The 19,850-nt window shown below is 37.3% G+C and overlaps 1 protein-coding gene across 1 annotated transcript in view; it reads right to left on the bottom strand.

Moving 5' to 3' along the window:
• The window catches only part of LOC104907188 (hypothetical protein), a 29,784-nt gene extending 10,640 nt beyond the window's left edge, over window positions 1-19,144 (bottom strand). The window contains exons 1-15 of the mRNA XM_010696077.4: window positions 18,961-19,144; window positions 18,603-18,869; window positions 18,025-18,084; window positions 17,837-17,929; window positions 15,951-16,179; window positions 10,489-10,595; window positions 8,449-8,511; window positions 7,817-7,917; window positions 6,226-6,320; window positions 5,559-5,579; window positions 2,956-3,051; window positions 2,754-2,874; window positions 2,420-2,614; window positions 2,082-2,272; window positions 1,632-1,903 (exon numbers count right to left, since the gene is read on the bottom strand). Coding sequence (XP_010694379.1) covers window positions 1,632-1,903; window positions 2,082-2,272; window positions 2,420-2,614; window positions 2,754-2,874; window positions 2,956-3,051; window positions 5,559-5,579; window positions 6,226-6,320; window positions 7,817-7,917; window positions 8,449-8,511; window positions 10,489-10,595; window positions 15,951-16,179; window positions 17,837-17,929; window positions 18,025-18,084; window positions 18,603-18,869; window positions 18,961-18,966 — 1,917 coding nt within the window. The 5' untranslated portion in view covers window positions 18,967-19,144. The remainder of the gene's footprint in view (window positions 1-1,631; window positions 1,904-2,081; window positions 2,273-2,419; window positions 2,615-2,753; window positions 2,875-2,955; window positions 3,052-5,558; window positions 5,580-6,225; window positions 6,321-7,816; window positions 7,918-8,448; window positions 8,512-10,488; window positions 10,596-15,950; window positions 16,180-17,836; window positions 17,930-18,024; window positions 18,085-18,602; window positions 18,870-18,960) is intronic.
• Between the last annotated feature and the right edge of the window lie 706 nt (window positions 19,145-19,850).

Raw genomic sequence — 19,850 nt, 5'->3', positions numbered from 1 at the left:
TAAATTCACCATTATAGATTACAAAACTCCCTTTAGTTTCATACAACATATATATAAACTGCTGCAACCAAGATAGTCTAGTGGTGGTGGCAGCACACTAATACGGACAACAATATGACACCCACCAACCCCCTCTCCCCCCTTCCCAACCTGACCCGTCACTCCCTTTAGTCCCTTGCCTTCATGCCACCACCCCTTGTCATAACTAGTATATTAGGAGAGCATTGAGCATCAAACTTTTATAGATGGTGATATTGTCCCCTCCGATCTCAATTCCCCCTCCCTCCCCTTTCCTAACTCCACCCCACCAAATCTCTGACCTGAACAAGTTTGAAGGTCGTCCATTTCCAAAATAATTCAAATTTGAGTACATTGTGCTTTTTCTTATTTGGATTTTAATATTACTCAATATTGGTTTAGTGCTACAGTCATTTGTGTAACCTTTTTTCTAAAAGCAAGAGGTAAGATCTTCTATGGAGTCATCAATTTCAAATAACAGAATGAAAATTAACCTTTGGAACTATTTGCAAGATTCATACTACACAGTTCCACTCTCATAGATTCCTAAACACCTTCACAAAGTATTTTTAACGGTTTAACCATACCTTTGAACATGGAGACGTAAACATGTCACGACCTCCATGCTAGGCACTACCCCTCTTTTCATGCCCTCAAGCATGCCTCTAAAGTCTACCAAAGGTCCATCAACAAAAGATATAAGACTCCACTCCAAACCATCTAATTTTCTGTCAAAAAGGAGTTCCCACACTAATATCATCTTGCTCTTTAACTAAAGAACATCCAAACCTCAATACCGTGATGTAACTCTGACATCCCCTCCCATCGACCACTTAGAAGAGCATTTGAAGAAATTATCTACTTCAACTTTATCTTCAAATGCATTAGGTGTCTTTGCAAATCAACACTTCCCATTTTGCTTCAAAGGATACTGCTCCCCCCTCCCGTACCCTTTGTTGCTCCCTCCTTCCAACCATCTATCTCCCTTCTCTCACTCCCTGCCTCCCCCCCCCCAATCTGACACATATTCCATGTCCACACCTGGATCGAATTGTGTAGACACAATATGACAGGATCAGCTGACGTATCCAAGCATAATAGCTTCAAATTAATAAATATGATGTCTAGCCTAACTTCAGTATTATTAGGTGTTTCTATCAACTTAACAATACAGTGACTTTTCCACCATGCCCCTTACACATGGGAAACAACACCCTCTTCACATTATTTCCCTATATATCATTATCAAAGTACAAAGACAGCCATTGGCAATCAGCTTGATAGAGAGGATTGTTGCATCCACATTAAAAACAAAGCTCTATATGTATGTGCATGGTCCACTCAAAAGAAAAAGTTTGATCTATAGAAATTTAATCCATCAGTATTGCATATGGCCAAGCAGAAATCATGTCATGAAGCAGATACGATGGAACAGTTCCACTTGGCATAATTGAAGTAAAAAAAAACAAATTTCAATATAAAGCTATCTACATCATCATGACCACCATAACTAAATCAGTCAACTAGATAACTACACCAATATACAAGAGACTATTCAATAGTAAAATGACAGAATTTCCGTAAAGAGCATCTAGTAGCAAAAGAGTTCAAACCTTGAACCGAGCATGGAGAGTGAGCAAAACATCATTCAACAGCGCCGCTGGCCATGCAGGATCTGACAACTCTGATGCAATAATGGATTTTAGTTCATCAAATGATTCATGAGGACTCTGCATCCAGATCAATGCTTTGATTACCATAGCACGAACATAAACACATTCACAAGCTACTGTTGTCCGCACTATTTCCATTAATGAAGCTAATAAGCTTGCTATTGTATCCCTCGCACCAGTTCCATTTGAACCAGAAGTTGTTCTTCTAATACCTGAATATTAATAGGGAGATAAAGAGACTTGTCCTCATCAGCATAGGCGACATACTAAAGGAATAATATTGCAGTTATAATGAGAAAGTGCACTTCAATCAAGGTGCACGAAGGAACCATGAGGCAGTGCACATACGCCCACCCAAAATGTCAGAATTCAATGGAATTACAACTATACCTTCTGGATGTGAGCTTTCATTAACATCAGAATCATCCACTGAATCAGAAAATGTATTAACATAGTCACGTTCATCAATATCCTGTAAACCCACAGAAATAGCTGCAGCTCGACTTTTTCCCATTTCTTGTACAACCCTTGCAGCTGCGTGCAGTACAGGCCTAGAGAAACTACGAAAAGCACTCTCCAACCTACACCAAAATAGGAATTATGATCAAAATGAATCGGCAGGATAAAAAGTGAACTTCACGAAAAACTTACCCATAAATTCTTGCAACAAGTAGTAGACTGTATTCAGGATAAGAAGGAATAGTGAGGAAGACTCACAACTCATTTACCTTCTCATGACAAGTTTAATAAGGGGCTGAGGGCGCCTTGTTTTCTTTGATTTGTCCTTGGACTTTGGAGGGAGCACATCCTTAGCTTCATCCTTGGCATCTTTCTTAGCATCCTTTGACAATACAGATGGTGCATCGGGCAGCTTCAAGATCTCTCGAGTTAAACGATACCATCCAGCAGCTCGTTCTTCAGTTCTAAAATTCATAAAGGGATAAAAACATGTATAGGGGAAATCTGATTTTGTTCTAGTTTCCAAGAGGAGCAATTAGAAATGGCACGAAAAACAAGTAAAACAATGAACAGAATAAAAAGGTGTGTCAAAGAGATTCATACCTTTCGGAGTTGTCAAATTTTCCTAATACACACAGGATTGCCTCAAAGCAAACTCGTTCACTTGGATCAAGGAGGAGTTGATAGAGCAATGAATTAAATTGAGTTTTGATATCAGGCCTTTCTGCATACATACAATGGCATGGAAACCATCAAGGTCACTTTCTAATGTAATGTAGCCGCAAAATTATGTGTAATCACTAACCATCTAGTGCTCGTGCTCTTGATATTGTATGGCACAATTTTGCAAGAGAAACTCTTGCAAGAACATCATGCAAATGGAGAACATCATGCAGCGCACCTGGTTCACAAATATCTGTATTAATTTTCTGTATATCATGAAATTATTGATAATAAAAATCAGCTACACAAAGGGAACCGGGGATCTTCTCAAGATCATCACAATATCATGCTAACCATGCTAACCATGCTTTATAAATAAAACCGCAACCCTACCCCTAGAAAGCCCCCATACTCTAGCAGCAAAAAAACCAGGCAGACTATTGTACCGTAAAGCTCGTAATTAGGAATCCAACTCTACTATTCTGCCATTGCTCTGTAACCACAAAACCCAAAGAATCCCCAAGCATGTGTATCTCCAAGGATATTTCCTCCTCCCGTGTCTTTTCACACAATTGACATGCAACTATGCTATAGAATCCCACTCGACAGCATGACCACAAACAGCCTATTACAGATAGCAGTAGCTACTAGCTACCTCCAGATGCAAAAAGAGAAAATAGCTTGTGTCATAGTTTTACAAGAAAATTGAAATGCACTCCTCAATGCGCCGAATCTGCAACTTATCATTGAAATTGAACTTTCCAAATACCCTTTCAACATAAAGGGCAAGGGCTTAACATTTTCAGAGAACTCTTTTTTCAGATATAGGTGGCTAAAGAAAAAATGGTGCATGTGGAGATTGTTCTCAGTGATTATAGAGACAATTACAAGTGAAAAAATCAAAGGAACCCCGCCAGTGACATTCTCTTATCCAGACCATCGGAAAAAGTGCAAGGCCGTGTTCTTTTAGGCTAAACTGAACTGAAGTGAGATGAGATGAGCTGAACTGAAACTGTACTGAAAAGAACAAGGCCCAAGTCTCAAACACCCCCACAAATTAGTTAGCTCACCGTAATCAGAATATGAAACAGTTGCAGATTTCTCCAACAATGGAAAAAAAGTGTGATACATAATTTAGCAGTACATAGTTATTCATCTAGTCCCTGTGTCTCTAAATAATCTTAATACATTCATTTTTGTCCCTCTCAAATTTATGTGATCTTCTTTTAATAACTTGAGTTTGTTTTTAAAATACTTTATGGCATGTGCATATTACTTCATGGTGTGCGCACACTATATTCTTAAAGCAGCCTGACATTTCAAACCTCCACGTGTCAATTCAAAATGAGACACGAAGTACATTACTTGGAATTACCACATGGGATTTACTGGACACAAGCACTAACTAAAAAATATTGCACAAAGGCAATTGTATAAAATGTGAATGCGTGCCTAGTTCACAATGAAATCAAATCAAAAGGATGTAAATCAATAAAAGCAAGTAAGAATATGACAGCAATCAACCTTGCTGCTTAGTGGTTACGCAGTTGAATCTAGCTGTTCTAAAGAGTAAAGACACATTCTACATTCGGACTTAGAGCAACAAATAATTGCTTCTGGTTTATATGAGAAGTTCTAATTCAAGGGACTCCCTTATACAATTCCCAGGAGTTCTCTTAACTTTCTGGTTGACAGCAAGGGAATTTGAAATTTGATTAGCCAAGGATTAATTTCCCATGTTTTGTGGAGAGTTCTAATTCCCATGATTCCAAATTCCTCCATGTTTACTTTATTGTATCAACCGAACAACTATTCAACCTATGAATTCCCATATTTTTCCGCTTCCCCCATTTTTGATTGTCAATGAAACAAACAGTAATACTACTTAAAATTGTTTATTAAACCCCAGCTGTCTTACAGAAGTTTTTTATTTTCTAATCACATAATTCCCTGAACCAATATTCTATAAGCCAATTCCTAAAATTTCCACATGACATCAAAGCAAACTCCAGCAATGCTAGGTGCTAGCTAGTCGTATAGAAAAAGTAGAAATGCACAACAATAAGATAGCACATTCTGGTGACAGTTATGTAAAGGAATGAATGTAACTTAAGAAGTTTAGCTTCACATATCACAATAGGGCATTTATATAATACCAAATTCATGATCACTCACAATTGGCTAGCATCATCTAACAGGTAAAATTGTAGAAAGGTGAAACCTCTTATATAATTTCATATACTTGGTGCAAGAAGATAAGAATAGAGGCAGATAAGGGAAGAAGAACAATAAGAGCGATAACAGAAAACCATCCACCTCGGTGCGACAGTACATCTACAAAATTGCCTTTATTGAAGCATCATTATATTTCAGAGATAGATATTCGAAATTTATGTGCAAAGTACTCCTACGTGTAGATGGCTAACTTTTCCTACTGACTTTAACATACTAGAAACCTGACAACACAGATCTAATTTTGGCATGAGATAATGTCCTCGAACAGCTGACTGGTAAAACCAAAACGTCAGCTTTAGTTCATAGAACTTTTGTTTTCCCTATCTAATGTTACAAGTAACAAAAAGTAATGGTTAAGTTCATAGAACTACTTAAACGAATATAGCAGCAATAGAAACAAAAGCTACCACTATTACAAAGTTTTAGGAAAAAAAAAAACTAAACAAATAAATAAGTGATAAAAGGACTAAAGCCACAGAAATTGTTCAAGAATAAGGATTATATACATACCTCCAGGGGAAATTTGCTTTCCTGCATCAAAAAAATTCCAAAATGTCAGGCAGCTCAGACCCATAAAAGATAAAAACATTTCCAAGATTATTGTACTTAATGATCCCTTAATTGGAAGAAAGATCGACTGTCAGAAAAACATAACCAGAAGTCCAGATTGACCTAAGCTGCTCATGGCCAAAGATCTAATCACTAATATTTTAATTTAAGGTCAACACCACATCTTCAACACTCCGACACAATCACAAGCGACGCTAAACAACCAAAAAGATACCAAAAGAACTCACAATTAAGAAAACAGACACAAAATTTTGCACTCCCAGAATTTAACTTCCCCCCTTTCCTCCCCACAGACAAAGACGGCTTTATAATAGAAAACATAAAGCAGACCAGATGTCTGTCAGTCTGATTCAATTTTTACATCACAATTCACAGCTGGCCCACTCTCCTGGTACAGAATAGGGAAACACGGACAAAATACAGAAACTGTGTGTGATTTGCTCTGATATAAACAAGATTTAGAATGAAGAGGAAAACAAAAAAGCTGATAAGAAAGAGCATAACCTCAAAAATTACAGACTCGTGTAAACGAAAAAGTTACAGAAACAACTAGTTCTCACAGATATTCATCCTTAGTAGAGTTATTTCACAGCAACCATAATCTTACCTAACGTCATAGCGACAGCATAAGGGTCTTTGGCTGCTAGCTCAGAGATTATCTCCAATGAGTGCCTAACAGCAACAGGATCAGCAAATGAAATCCTGCAAGTAATTAACTTTATTTCATTAGACAGGTAAACTGAACACCTACATCCATTCTATTCTACAAGAAAAAGGAAATCAACAACAGTTACAATTTAAATTTTAAAGCCTTATAGAAAGCTGTCCTACTAATGAAAAAATTTCTACTCGATAATTGGCCAAAAAAAGAATTTTAGTTTTCTCAGTGTATTGTTGTGTATGTTTAACATGAAAAAGCAGATGAAATTGCCAAAAAAAGAATTTTAGTTTTCTCAGTGTATTGTTGTGTATGTTTAACATGAAAAAGCAGATGAAATTTACAAGTTAGTCCAATTCCCCTGAATCTCCAAAATACAGCAGATTCTCTAGTGCCCTGCCACCTTAGAAGACAAGGAGTCGAGAACACTAGATAGGTTACCCTTTGTCCCTTTCCCAAAGCAGGATGCTAGGTAAGGTGGCTGGATTCCATTCTGGCCAAATACACCAGAGACTAATTATTCTGCAACAGTAAAGGAACAAACCCAGGACTCCCCTTGGTCCCAAGTCCAAATCAAAGCCAGCAAGAGCAGGAAATCACAGAACAACGATGCATACAAATAACAGCAATGGTAGCAAACCCCAGTCTCTGCCTTTGAAGCATATCATTAGTCTTGGTCCTACCCAATGAGAAATTTAACACTCAAACTCACACCTTCAAAGGAACTTTGGCCTCCCAGATAAAATTAGCAACCAATTCTGGCCAAATACACCAGAGAGTTAGAGACTAATTATTCTGCAACAGTTCAGGAACAAACATAGGAGGCTAGTACCTCTTGGCCCCAAGTCCCCATCAAAACCAGCAACTTCCTGCAAATATCCTTTGCCCCCGCACAATAAAGAAAATGATGGGAGCAGGATACCACAAAAAATCAATGCATACAAATAGCAGCACGGTAGCAAACCCCAGCCTCTGCTTTTGAAGCATATCATCAGTCTTGGTCCTAGCCAATGAGAAATTTAACACTCAAACTCGCACCTTTCAAAGGAACTTTGGCCTCCCAGATAAAATTAGCAATCAATAAATTAGAGAACAGAAGAGGCAGGTAGTACCATAATAAGGAGGCCAGGTTGAACAAGTCAAAAAGTCTACCATGATCTAAAATAAAAAAACAAATCCAAGGGCTCAAGTAATCATCCACACAACCTAGAATCATCTACCTCACAGTAGATACAAAGCAGCCTATCTCTCCCTATCACATGGCGGCCTCTGTCTTTAGAGATTCTAAGAATTGTTGATATCTTGGTAGACCAAAAGAAAGGCAGCATAATTGTCTTTCAAACTTATACAGAATTCTCAATTATCTTATGGAAGTTCAATAGAGAACTTAATTTACAATTTCAGTTCAAGTAAAACAAGTCAAACTTCACTTTCTTGCTGTGGTAGTAATTTCATTCAATTTAGTTGGCCAAGAAAAGAAAATGGACCAGCAGGAGTATAAACTGCTCTTAGTGAACTAGACAAACAAATAAAAGCTTACCCCTGTGCAGCACGATGAAGGAACACTGGATTTCCTGGGTCTAAAGGAAGTCTTCTCAAAGCGCTCAAGGCAGCATATTGCAAATTACTCCGGATGACAAACTGTAAATTAAATTTTCAGGAGAACTTTTAGTTGAGACAGCTAAAACATTTTTGATCAATAAATTTTCAGCAATCATAAGAAACAAATTAACTGTACACCAACAGAGGACATGGACTCTGAAGATCATGAGTGACAGTAAACAGTGCCAATCACCCTATACATCATAAAAAGAAGACCTGGAAACACCGACAGAATAGCACCCACAAGAATCAAGGTAGACTTACTAGATCCACAGAAGCACTCACAACTACTACTACAGAATATCAGCTCATTTCATACTGACTCCTCCATCCTTTGTTACTTATTACCACCTTACATTCAGTAATTGTTTGTGCCGACAAGTCAGTCCATATTAGTTTATGACTGCAACTGCATCCAATACTTTCTACTTTTAACACCACAGCAATGCACCAGTCACTAAAAATTTTAACCGACTGGTCAATTACACTATTTAACATGCATGAAAAGACCAGCGTGAATCATTAAATGAGAATTGGTTGAGGGGGCTTATATAAGTTCTTTAATGTTACCTCCTTATCACCACCTTTAGTTCCAAAAATCCCTTTCTTCGGTTTGTTCGGTCCATCGGCAACCTGACAAAATAAAACAAGCAAAAGAAAACATAAATGCTTTTTGCATAATGATGAGTCAGGCTAGATAACGTAGGGACAACTTCAGCATTCCACGAAGCAGAGATGAAAAAACAAAAGAGGCAATGACATTAAAGACACTCTTCAAAAGTCTATATAAACATAATATGTACATAACTACATGTAGATAAACACACACAAATACACACTGGTATATACATACATATATATGTATATATATAGGGGCAAGATCACATGAGAATGCTTCTTACACGAGAAATGAGAATGAATCTGAACCACACGATTGGATTAGAGTTACAACACTTGTTCATTAGAGTTATACTCCGCTAAAAAATTTTGAGCCCAAAATAGAATTTTTTTTGAATTTTTTTTTTCAATCTTCTTTTTTTGGAGTTACATCACTTTTTTATTAGAGTTACATCACTTCTTCATAAGAGTTATAGCACATAAAATTCATTCTTATTTCTCATGTAAGTATGCATTCTCATATGAACTCACTTCTATCTATATATTATTGCAATACATTATCTTATAAATAATATATAAAAATTTGCCGAATAAACCTGTGCATGGAATAGAAAATGTACCACGCATGAAAATAATAGCATGCTAATCACTGGGAGTTCAGATATGCCTATAGGGATTTTTTGCCTACTCATGGCACTGCCATAAGGCCCATAACCGAAATGCTCCAAAAGCCAGATGATAAATATAATGATTCAACAACCACAAAATAATAATCCCTTACCATCATTGCCTCCTGAAAATAAGTATAGAACTGGAATAAGGGGTCAAAGAGGCATCACACACATAAAGGTGCGCAAAACATACAAATGAGCCAAGTAAAACAATACACCTTTGGAAAGACAACTAATATGCACGAAACCCCCAGTGATATGTCACCAAGAGGCTAAGAATATTGCTCCGTGTGCCACAAAAAGAAGCCACTTTAACTTTTCATGAAGTTTAAATTATTGAGCTATCTCTTTAGTAGTGTTCCACCAAGAATGCCCTTTATTCAAGGTATATAGTGGCTATTGAATCAATTTTATACGAATAATCTTTTTGAGAAAGAACCTAATTACGTAATAGTGGTTATATAACGGATTTTGAACTTGCCATTTCACAAAATGCTTTTACATAACACCACGAAAAAAGTCACGTCCTTAGAATTGAGTCATCCGTTAAATAACGGTGACTAGCCGCACTATAACGTCATTTTTCCTGTTACTTTTGTTCCTTGTTAGGATTGACAATAGGGGAAAAAGAAAGAGAAAGGGAAACATACATTGCAACAGAAAATAACATGCAATACACCAAAGAAGGGAAAATAACATGACGGGGGATTTCAGATTTGGTAATAAGTCCGTTTTATATTAATAATAGAATGGAGCATTCGTGTTTAAGGTAATTATTCATTCACCATGCACATAACCAAATCATATGATAGGTATAGTCATATTATATCGAAAGAGTACTTAAACTAGAAAAAGGCAAACTTGAGGTTCAAAATCCATTAATGCTATCTGTTCCAGGAATCCTTTACCAGCCGCTATAGCAACATTACAAATGTTACTGCAAACGTTACTGTATCCCCGGTATTCTCTCTTCAAGTGGACATTATTTTAAGACACCCCAAATATGAAAGATGAAGATTTTAGTGCGACTGAAAGAGTATTAAAGTTAATCTATCAAAGATATAACAATATTCACATCCTGACAGCCCTTCTAAGTTTATATTTTGGGATGGCTTCCTCATACTTTGAAAGTTATGTTAAAGCAACGGTTAGGCGAAAAAATATTCCAGAACATTAGAGCATAAGTGCACACAGAGCACACCATGGATATATTGCAATTTAACTCTGTGATTTCACTTGAAAATAAAGCTTTTCAATCATACATGAAAGAGAGATTGGTTTAGATCAACGTTTTGGAAATTAAAGTAGAGCAGAGACAAACCTTATCAAGAATTCCAAAAACAATTTCATATACTTTCATTAGAATTTCAGAGTTGCTTGATGGAGCATATGTAAGAGCCTTCAATGCTTGTAGTCTCCGTGCATGAACTTCATACAAACAACAAATACAGACTAAGGTCAGATCCCAATCAAGACATGAATTAATTAAGTGGAGACATAAATTCTAGTTGATCAATTTTCAATGTTATAGTTCATTTCACATAGCAAGCTTATGATCTTCCCTATGCGAAATAATACTATGGAGATCCATAGTTATTTACTCAGGATATATCTTGAAGCATGTTTCACAAGTTACAAATTCTTCGTTGTGAAACGTGCAAAAGAGGTAAGAAAGGCTAGCAGCATAGCACCATATATTGTGATGATGCTTCTTCAAAGAAAATCCAATGGATTAGATGTTGATAGAAGTTGCTGTATGAAGACAGGAGCTTAGTTCCATTAAGGTGTAATTAGGTTTCTTTGAATAAGGATTAAGGAACAAGGCATCTATGTATGACATAGAACTGGAAGTCTGGAATTGTTCCTATGAAAGAGGAATTTGAGTATATGGAACTTTGCTTTAAAGAAACCAAGTTAGACAAAGGGACTATGCTTATGAAACGAACTACAATAAGGAATGATATTCCTCTGTTAGTAAAAGTCATAAGACGAGTGCTAGATGTTAATAGTTCCTTTAAGAGGCAAATATTACATGCAACTAGTACTTAGAGTAATTTTAGGAATATATTTTACGATTTTTTCACCAAATGCCCCTGACAAAAAAATTATTCACCAAATACCCCAACTTTTTTCCGAATTCACCACCATTACCCCTGACTTTTAAAAAAATTCACCAAATATCCTTAATGACTAATGGCGGTTAACTCCGTTAGTCATTAACGTTAATTAACCCTAAAAAACCTAATAAATCATTAAAAAAACCCTATTTAACCCAAAAAATCCTAAAACCCTAACTAAACCTAAAACCCCTAACTAACCCTAACCCATTTCCAGCCCACCCCCTACCCCCTACCCCAACCCCACCAGCCACCCCCTCCACCTCGATCTCCCTCGTTGCCGCGCCTCCCCATCCCCACCACCCCCGCAGCCCCTACCAACCCCCTCCCCGACAGCCCCTCCGGCCTCGTTTCTGCACCCACCTCCGATTCTCTCTCCTCCTCCTCCTAACTCTCTCGCCTTGGTTTCACCCGACGAGTCGACGGTTTCTGCGGGATATCATCGACGGTTTTTGCACTAGATCTGCTATTATTATCGAAAAAATCCGCCTCCCCTCCCTCACTCTCACCGGCGCACTAGATCCGCCATTCATGTCGAAGAAATCCGAGTCATGGACTGAGTTCGAAGGGGTAGGGGGCACAAGATTCGCAATTTTGCGGCGGATGAGGGGGAGACTGAGTTCGAAAGGGTGGGGGTGGTGGGGATGGGGAGGGGCGGGTGCGAGGGAGATCGAGGGGGAGGGGGTGGCTGGTGGGGCTGGGCAAAGGGATTGGTGGGGTTGGGGTGGGTGTGGGCTGGGAATGGGTTAGGGTTAGTTACGGTTTTAAGGTTAGTTAGGGTTTTAGGATTTGTTTGGGTTAATTAGGGTTTTCAGGATTAATTAACGCTAATGACTAACGGAGTTAACCTCCGTTAGTCATTAAGGGCATTTTATGTCATTTTTTTTAAAATTTGGGATATCTGGTGAATTTTTTTTTAAAGTCAGGGGTATTTGGTGAATTTTGAAAAAAGTTGGGGTATTTGGTGAATAAATTTTGTTGTCAGGGGTATTTGGTAAAAAAAAAACATATATTTCAAAATAGAGTTTAATTTACTAAAAATTGCCTATATAGTTTTAATGATTAGACTTAATTTAGGAATAATAAGTTAGCAACTCTAAATGTCTTAATTGGGTAAATGATATTGAGTTGCACGTCTAATATTAATATGTGGAACAATCCACATTTTTGTCAAATATCTGGAATATTAGTGTGTTTCTTGAGCTTAACCACATTCCTATATATGAGTCTTGGGTGGAAGGGTACCTTGGGTCAATCTTAGAAAGGCATGGGGATATTAACTAAGACGTGAGTACTAGGATACAGTGAGAGTTGGTTAAACAAAGAGGGGCAACTGGGATTTATTAAGACCGCAATGAGCCTCTAATTAAAAGTAGAAGTACCTAGTTGATTGAATATGGGACTGTTTAAAGAATATTAGACGAGGGTGGGATTACTAGAGTCAATTTTTCCTATGGAACAATGACAGATAGTATTGTAATCATAAACTAAAACAATGATGCGATTGGTTTTCCAACTGCCAGAAAATGTTACGGATTATAAAATTAGTTAAGTCGCAATATGATAAAGAATAAACAGAGTACTATAAGAATGACGAAATCAGGTAGAAATCAACTCTGTAGTTCTTCCCCACCAACTTAGCATCTATGCCCGATTTTCTATATAACATCACTAAAAGCATTACAAGTGCAATTTCCCAAAACCAAAGAACAAGAATATGCACACTAGATCATTTTAACAAAAGACTCGGCGGATGCTCCTTGCTATCACTAGAATTTGGAAACCAATAGCTAGATCATGAATTGTCTACTGGACAAGATATAAACAATAAATTCTTAAACTTGTCAGCATCAAACAGATGAGGTGGTTGGTAATTTTTACAATTAATGTGAAGCAAAAACACTCTGCCCACGAACTAATACTCTATCAAAAAGAGAATTATCCTCCTGATCAGCATGTGACTCCAAAAAATCTACCAGCAATGCGGGGAAAAAAAGGGTTAGCAATCCATGATTTTATAATATTGTAACCACCAACCAAAATCATGGTCTTACAGTTCATCATTATTTAAAACAGACATAGAGAGACAGCTCTTGATCCACCTTCTAGATAGAGTTAGTGAGTTGTATGCACAGCAAATTTACATAGTCCATGGATAACAGAATTAGTTGCCTTGACCTTTTGGTCTCAAACCTTGGCACTCCAAGACTATACCTAAAAAACTTTTAGCAGGTTCTATCAACACACCACCTAAAAGGCCAAAACATATACTATCATTGATTTTACTCCAAAAAAGTACGACAGGGATTTTGAGACGTAAAGTATATAGACCCTAAAGACAACTATACCTTACACATTTACTCCTAGGTGAACCATACTAACCTAAATCTTTTCTCTGACTCCATAATTTATCAGATCAAAGAAAAGACATGAATGATAGAGTATTAAACTATTCCTGGGACTCCAACCATCAGCTTAAGCTTTTGGTCAAGTTGGTCCTTTGACATGGTATCAGAGCCAGCGTGACATAAAGGTCATGGGTTACTCTACCCTTCCAATTTCCCTAGTAACAAAAATTGTCCTGCTGAAAGCATCTAACCAATTAGGGAAACAATAAAAGGTTGAGGGCTTCATAGTTCATCCTATCTAGAAGATAGAATCTAAGGTTCTAGCAATTTTAGAAAGTACACAATGTTTGGTTACAATCATCACATGCAGCTGCATAACAAGTTAGAGATGTGGCAATCGGCAAAGGAGACTGGCCAAAAAAGAAGATGAAGCAGGGTGAATAATCTCTCAACTAAACTAAAATAACCCATATAACATGAGAAGAGCATGGGGAATATCACTCAAAGGATCTCACCTAAACGTGAAAAAAAGTTCCCTCAACAACCAAACCTAAGCATCTAACCAATTAGGGGAAACAATAAAAGGTTGAGGGCTTCATAGTTCATCCTATCTAGAAGATAGAATCTAGGGTTCTAGCAATTTTAGGAAGTACACAATGTTTGGTTACAATCATCACATGCAGCTGCACAACAAGTTAGAGATGTGGCAATCGGCATAGGAGACTGGGCAAAAGAGAAGATCGAGCAGGGTAAATAATCTCTCAACTAAACTAAAATAACCCAAATAACATGAGAAGAGCATGGGGAATATCACTCAAAGGATCTCAGCTAAACGTGAAATAAGTTCCCTAAACAACCAACACCTAAGAGTATTAGTTAAGCTATAGGACACTTGTCAACTTTATGTTTTCACTCTCTCTATCTCTCCCACATTCATTCCCAGAATCCCAGTGGTGAAGTTCTAAAGATTAACAACTTGTACATTTAGACATTGGATTAAGTAAGGTTGTTTCACTATTGCACTATGAGTTTGATGGGGTCAAGTTCCCTACATGGTTTTCTTCCACTAAAGGTTCTCTACATACAAGAAAATTAATGCGTCGTTAAATAACTGTGACTGTTTTACTTCTTGGCGATTTAGTTGTCACTCATTTGAACCCTAATTAACTTGCACTTAGTCAGTTTTTCGGAAAATATGTAGGCTTGAGAAACTTTGTAATTCTAAGTTGTGGGTTTAATTGCTAATAACAAGGAATTAAAACTCTCCCGTTCCGTTACAGAACGGCCGTTCTATAACGGATTTTGGATTTGCCGTTCCGCGAAATCGCGTTACGGAACGCCATAATAAAATTCACGTACTTCTCGCCGCGTTGTCCGTTCCGTAACGCGAACTCGCCGCGTTAGAACGATTTTATTCCCTGGACATCCGTTCTTTTCAAACTTTGGCCAATTTTTTTTTATGATTTAATTATATAGTTGAGGAAACATGATATTCTATTAGATTTGATTATATTATGTTGTAATAATGCTTCATAAACTAAAAAAATGCAAGTAAGGTTAAAACATATTAATGTGAATTTTTAAAAAAAATTCACGCCGCGTCGGCCGCGAAACGTTCTATTTCGCCGTTACAAGCCGTTCCCGCGACAACGCGACCGTTCCCGCGAACGCGACCGCGAGCGCGTTTTTTTTCCCTGGCTAATAATGGTATCACTAGTTTGTTGGCCCGGGCAATGCCCCTGATCATTGTATATACTATTATATAAAAGTTAGTAGAATAAAAATTTAGTGTATATATTCGAGATTAACAGTTTTTCGGAAAATATGTAAGCTTGAGAAACTTTGTAATACTAAGTTGTGGGTTTAATTGCTAATAAAGGTATCACTAGTTTGTTGGCCCGGGCAATGCCCCTGATCATTGTATGTTCTTTTACATTAATTAGTAGAATATGAATTTAGTGTATATATTCGAAATTAAATAAGTTGAGCAATAGATGAGTTAAAATTGATGAGTATGACTTTTCTCTTTTTCGGTTACTTCAAAACAATAAGTGTGCCATTGGAGTGGTGGTAAATGGTCTACCTTATTAAACATGAGGTTGTGGGTTCAAATGTTAAATACTTAAGTGGAAACGATATGTACTTATGTGTGTGTATGGTAACATAAAGCCATGTAATTTGTGAAGTGGAGGGTGACAAGTGGTGTGATAACACTTTCTGTCACCTATATAGTGTAGATTGCAAGAGCTTCAAAATTTGATGAGTCATACAGAAAAACAAGAAAACTTAAGACAGGTAAAACAAAAGATGGAACTCACATTCAACATCTTCATTTAAAGACTCGGTAGTAAGTTGCTGGATGATTCTCGGAATAACATCTGCTCGAGTAACCCCACCAACAGCATCAATGTCGGCCAAAGCATCCCAGTTAGGAGTCGGGATGCCACCACCAGTACCTAGACCTTGGGAACCAGTATCTGATAAAATTCTTGCCAAGTAATAATAGACATATCGCAGAACACTTCTATCTTCACACTGCTGATCAAGCTGCAAAAGTCATACAGAAAGGAACTGAAACTATTGGCTTACTGGAATATATGTTTTCACCACTTACCAATCACATGTGCATTTTATTAAACAAAGGAAATTAGGCAGTGTAAGAAAAATTCTAATTGACCTATATCATATCAAACTCGTGGATTTATGCAATGTCACCAAAAAAAAGCTAAAAGATATCAGAAATTCAAGAGAAGATGGCGAACAAAGCCTGCAGAAAAAGCAACAAAGGACGCAGACCTGTAGAAAATCTACAAAGCAATAGAAACTACAGAAGAGAAGCTAGAATCAGGTGTGAAAAACCTAGAAAAGCACAAAACTCTACAGAGGATCATTTTCTCAATAAGGTCAGTTCAGCAGAGCGCGGATGGTTGTAATTTTGCACCCACTGAAGCAGGGATGATTTTGGGTTTTGCACCTGCATTGATGAGTGGGGATGACTGTGGGGTTATCGTCCACAACCACTTTGCCCCATTAACGTCCCTACATATAACAGTTTATCTACAACATCACAGAGTATCTCCAAAATCTTGCCTCCATCTATACAATAACCTCGAGATTAGGCACGTGAAACCATGACACAAGCAATCTCTATCCTCAAAAACTCCTTTGTTTCCTTCTTTCCAACTGCACCACCGAAATTGCCAATGGAACTATATTCTACACTCCGGCAAGCTAACATCTCTTCATCCTTCTCTTTCAAACCTCCTTTCTATTAAATTTAAACCACTTAATGTTATTTCTATAAACTTCCTCACAAAATTAATTCCAAAGGACTATCTGAATTCTTGCCCACTAGCCTTCATCACTCCAGAAAGACAAACACTCTGTCACAAACCGATAATGCTCTCCTTCAATTTCTAGTGGCGTCAACCTTGTTTAAAATAGGACAAAAAAGTTTACTAAATTAAATAGTAAACTATTCCAGAGTAAGTTTGAGCTTCTCAATTCAAACACAGTATGCGGTCTTTGCTCTTTCCATAAACAGTATGTTTTTATAGGGGTGAAAGTTAAATAGTGTTAGAGAGAAGTGGAGAGTATGTTCTCAAAAAGAAAATTGTAGTCACAGATCCCCCAATTAGTCACAACAAAATCTGCATGGTCAGACATTCTTACCACCAAAAGAACATATCAAAAGAAAGAACTCACCTATCCAAATTAAACCATCTCCAATCAAAATATATGGAAATGAAGCACACCATATCATCCACTCATCACCAAAACAACATATCTCTCTCACAACCGGTCTTCAAAAGTAGCCAAGCACACCCAGTTCTGATCAGCAAAACAAAAAAAAAATCCAAACACAACTGGACAACCGGGCAGCAACCAGATGCTCTATAGTCTCCTTACTTACAAAGCTGAACACAATCATCCAGGGAGAGAAACTCAAGGAGCTTCGAGCTTGAAGCCAATAATGCATGTTACTTCTATCCATAACCAAGGTCTAAGCAAAAGAACTAAGAACATTAGACAAACTCTACAGCAAACTTCGCGTTGCTTCTTGAGAGTCGACTTCATCTCCCATGTTAGATTCTAAGTCATAACAATTAACTTCACACATCAACATGAAAATATGCAATACCCCTTTAATTAACCTTTTCTTTTTGGTTAATCTCCTTCCATGGAATAACAAAATAAACCTTACCATGAGAAGGGATGGAGCCAATGACGGATCAACGGAGTTATATACAGCAAGCTTTGGAAATACATGATTCACCAACTGCCTTTGGGAATTTTTCTACAAGAGTATACCCAAAAAATTAGAACCACAGAAAATAACATAGTTAAAGAAGGGAAAGAAATAAAGGAGAGCGCGATATACTCAGTACATACTTGATCAGAAGTAGCTGCTAGTTCATGTATACTCCTTGCAAGTTGTGCATATGAAACCGGCTGTAAAAACCAATTATTAAAGACAGCACCAAAAGATTGAAAATCACTAGAATAATAACAATTTGTAGCAAAGTAAAAAGCTAATAATGTACAGCAAGACAAGATTAGTAAATAACACAAACAATTGTAACACAACACCGCGACAATAAACCAAAGTCAGTATAATGTAAATAGGCTAAATAGATGAAAAGTGTAACCTTCTCCATTCACCTTAACAACCTTCATCTAGCTTTATATACAAAAGTAACTTATGAACCAATTTCACAGCTGCAAGGAAGCCTCGAATCACCAAAAGCGCGCAAAATTAACATTCCAATTCAACAATCTTATTCACAAATTCAGACCCAAAATTTAACTCCAACCCACTCCCTTCACTTCACCATGCAAACTCAACAATCACATTCAAAAAAAATAAACTACAGAGCCCAAATTTTCCAATGGTACCTTACATTACTCAAAAATCAGACTAAGATCGAATATCAAACCAACAAAAAGAAGCAAAAACAAAAAAAAAATACCCTTTTCTTCTGCTTTTGAGGCAAGATATTAGCACGGACAGCTTTAGCAGCAGAAATTGTATCATTCTGAATCTGCATAAGCGTAGTCCTCTTGGTTTTCCGATCAGTAACCGGTTTCCCAAGCGATGAAGGCGGTGGCATGCCCGCCATTTGTGGAGGCGCTGATGCCGCTGAAGACGATGATGAAGTTGAAGATGAAGATGATTGAGGTGGGGCTGCCTTAGGGTCCGACGTCATCAGATCCATCAGCGTCATACCTGACGAGTCCTGCCAAAAGAGAGAGAGAGAGTGTGTGAGTTAGTTGTTTCAGAAATGTAATTCTAATTGAGGAGAAAGAGAGAGGAGATCAGTGGGTTACCGCCATTTTTGAGCTCAGGAGTTGAAGGTGAACTCAGAGTTTGTGATGTTGAGAAATAGATCACCGAGGTTTTTGATGTGGTGTTGTGTTTGAGCATAGGGAGTTGATTTTCAGAAATGCTCAATTTCGAAAGAATGTCTATTTGTTTACATTCATCATTCTTCCGTTCTCTTTTATTCGTGTTGTATTTTCTATTGGTATTGGAAAATTTCAAATTTAAACGTAAATAACCTTATACAAATTCTTAGTTTCAATCTTATTTCTAGTTTACAGATGCTTGGGATCACTCTTCCTAAGAATTCGTAATTACCTCATACAAATTCTTTAGTTCCAACCTTGTCCCTAATTTATAATTGCTTGGGACCAATTAGTAGATGTTGGTACGAGGTGTAGGATGAGCATTCTACACCAGCTCCAAAACGCAAGGCAGGAAAAATGAAACGCATCATTCAACATGCAAAAAGTAATTGATTTGACAGCCAATGTACATTCCTTTTACATCCAGTGTACATGTCGAAAATTCAAAAAGTAACTGATTTGACAGTTACTGTTCACCATTTAATAACTGATTTGATGTCAACCGCCATCATTTCCCCCCATATACTGTTCAGCACTTCTCTCTTTTCCACACTCAACCTCCTTGTACATTCTTGGCTTCATGGTTGTTCATTAACAAAATCAAAATGTATAATGACAGCCCCCCAGTTGAAAGTAACCTAATTCCTGAAGCTGATGTTAAGTGAGTAATTTGCCATCTTTATACACTGGTGTGTTTGATGTTTATTCACTAATGAAATTCAATATGTACAATTACAGTCTCATACCTCATAGTGCTCCAGGTGCCTAATAATAATAAAAAAAAAGGTACCGCAACCAACGTAAATAAGGAT

The sequence above is a fragment of the Beta vulgaris genome, chromosome 4 (genome assembly GCF_026745355.1).
Source record: "Beta vulgaris subsp. vulgaris cultivar EL10 chromosome 4, EL10.2, whole genome shotgun sequence".
Taxonomy (NCBI): Eukaryota; Viridiplantae; Streptophyta; class Magnoliopsida; order Caryophyllales; family Amaranthaceae; genus Beta; species Beta vulgaris.
Note: the sequence above shows the minus strand (reverse complement) of the source record. Positions and strands in the feature narration are given on the sequence as shown.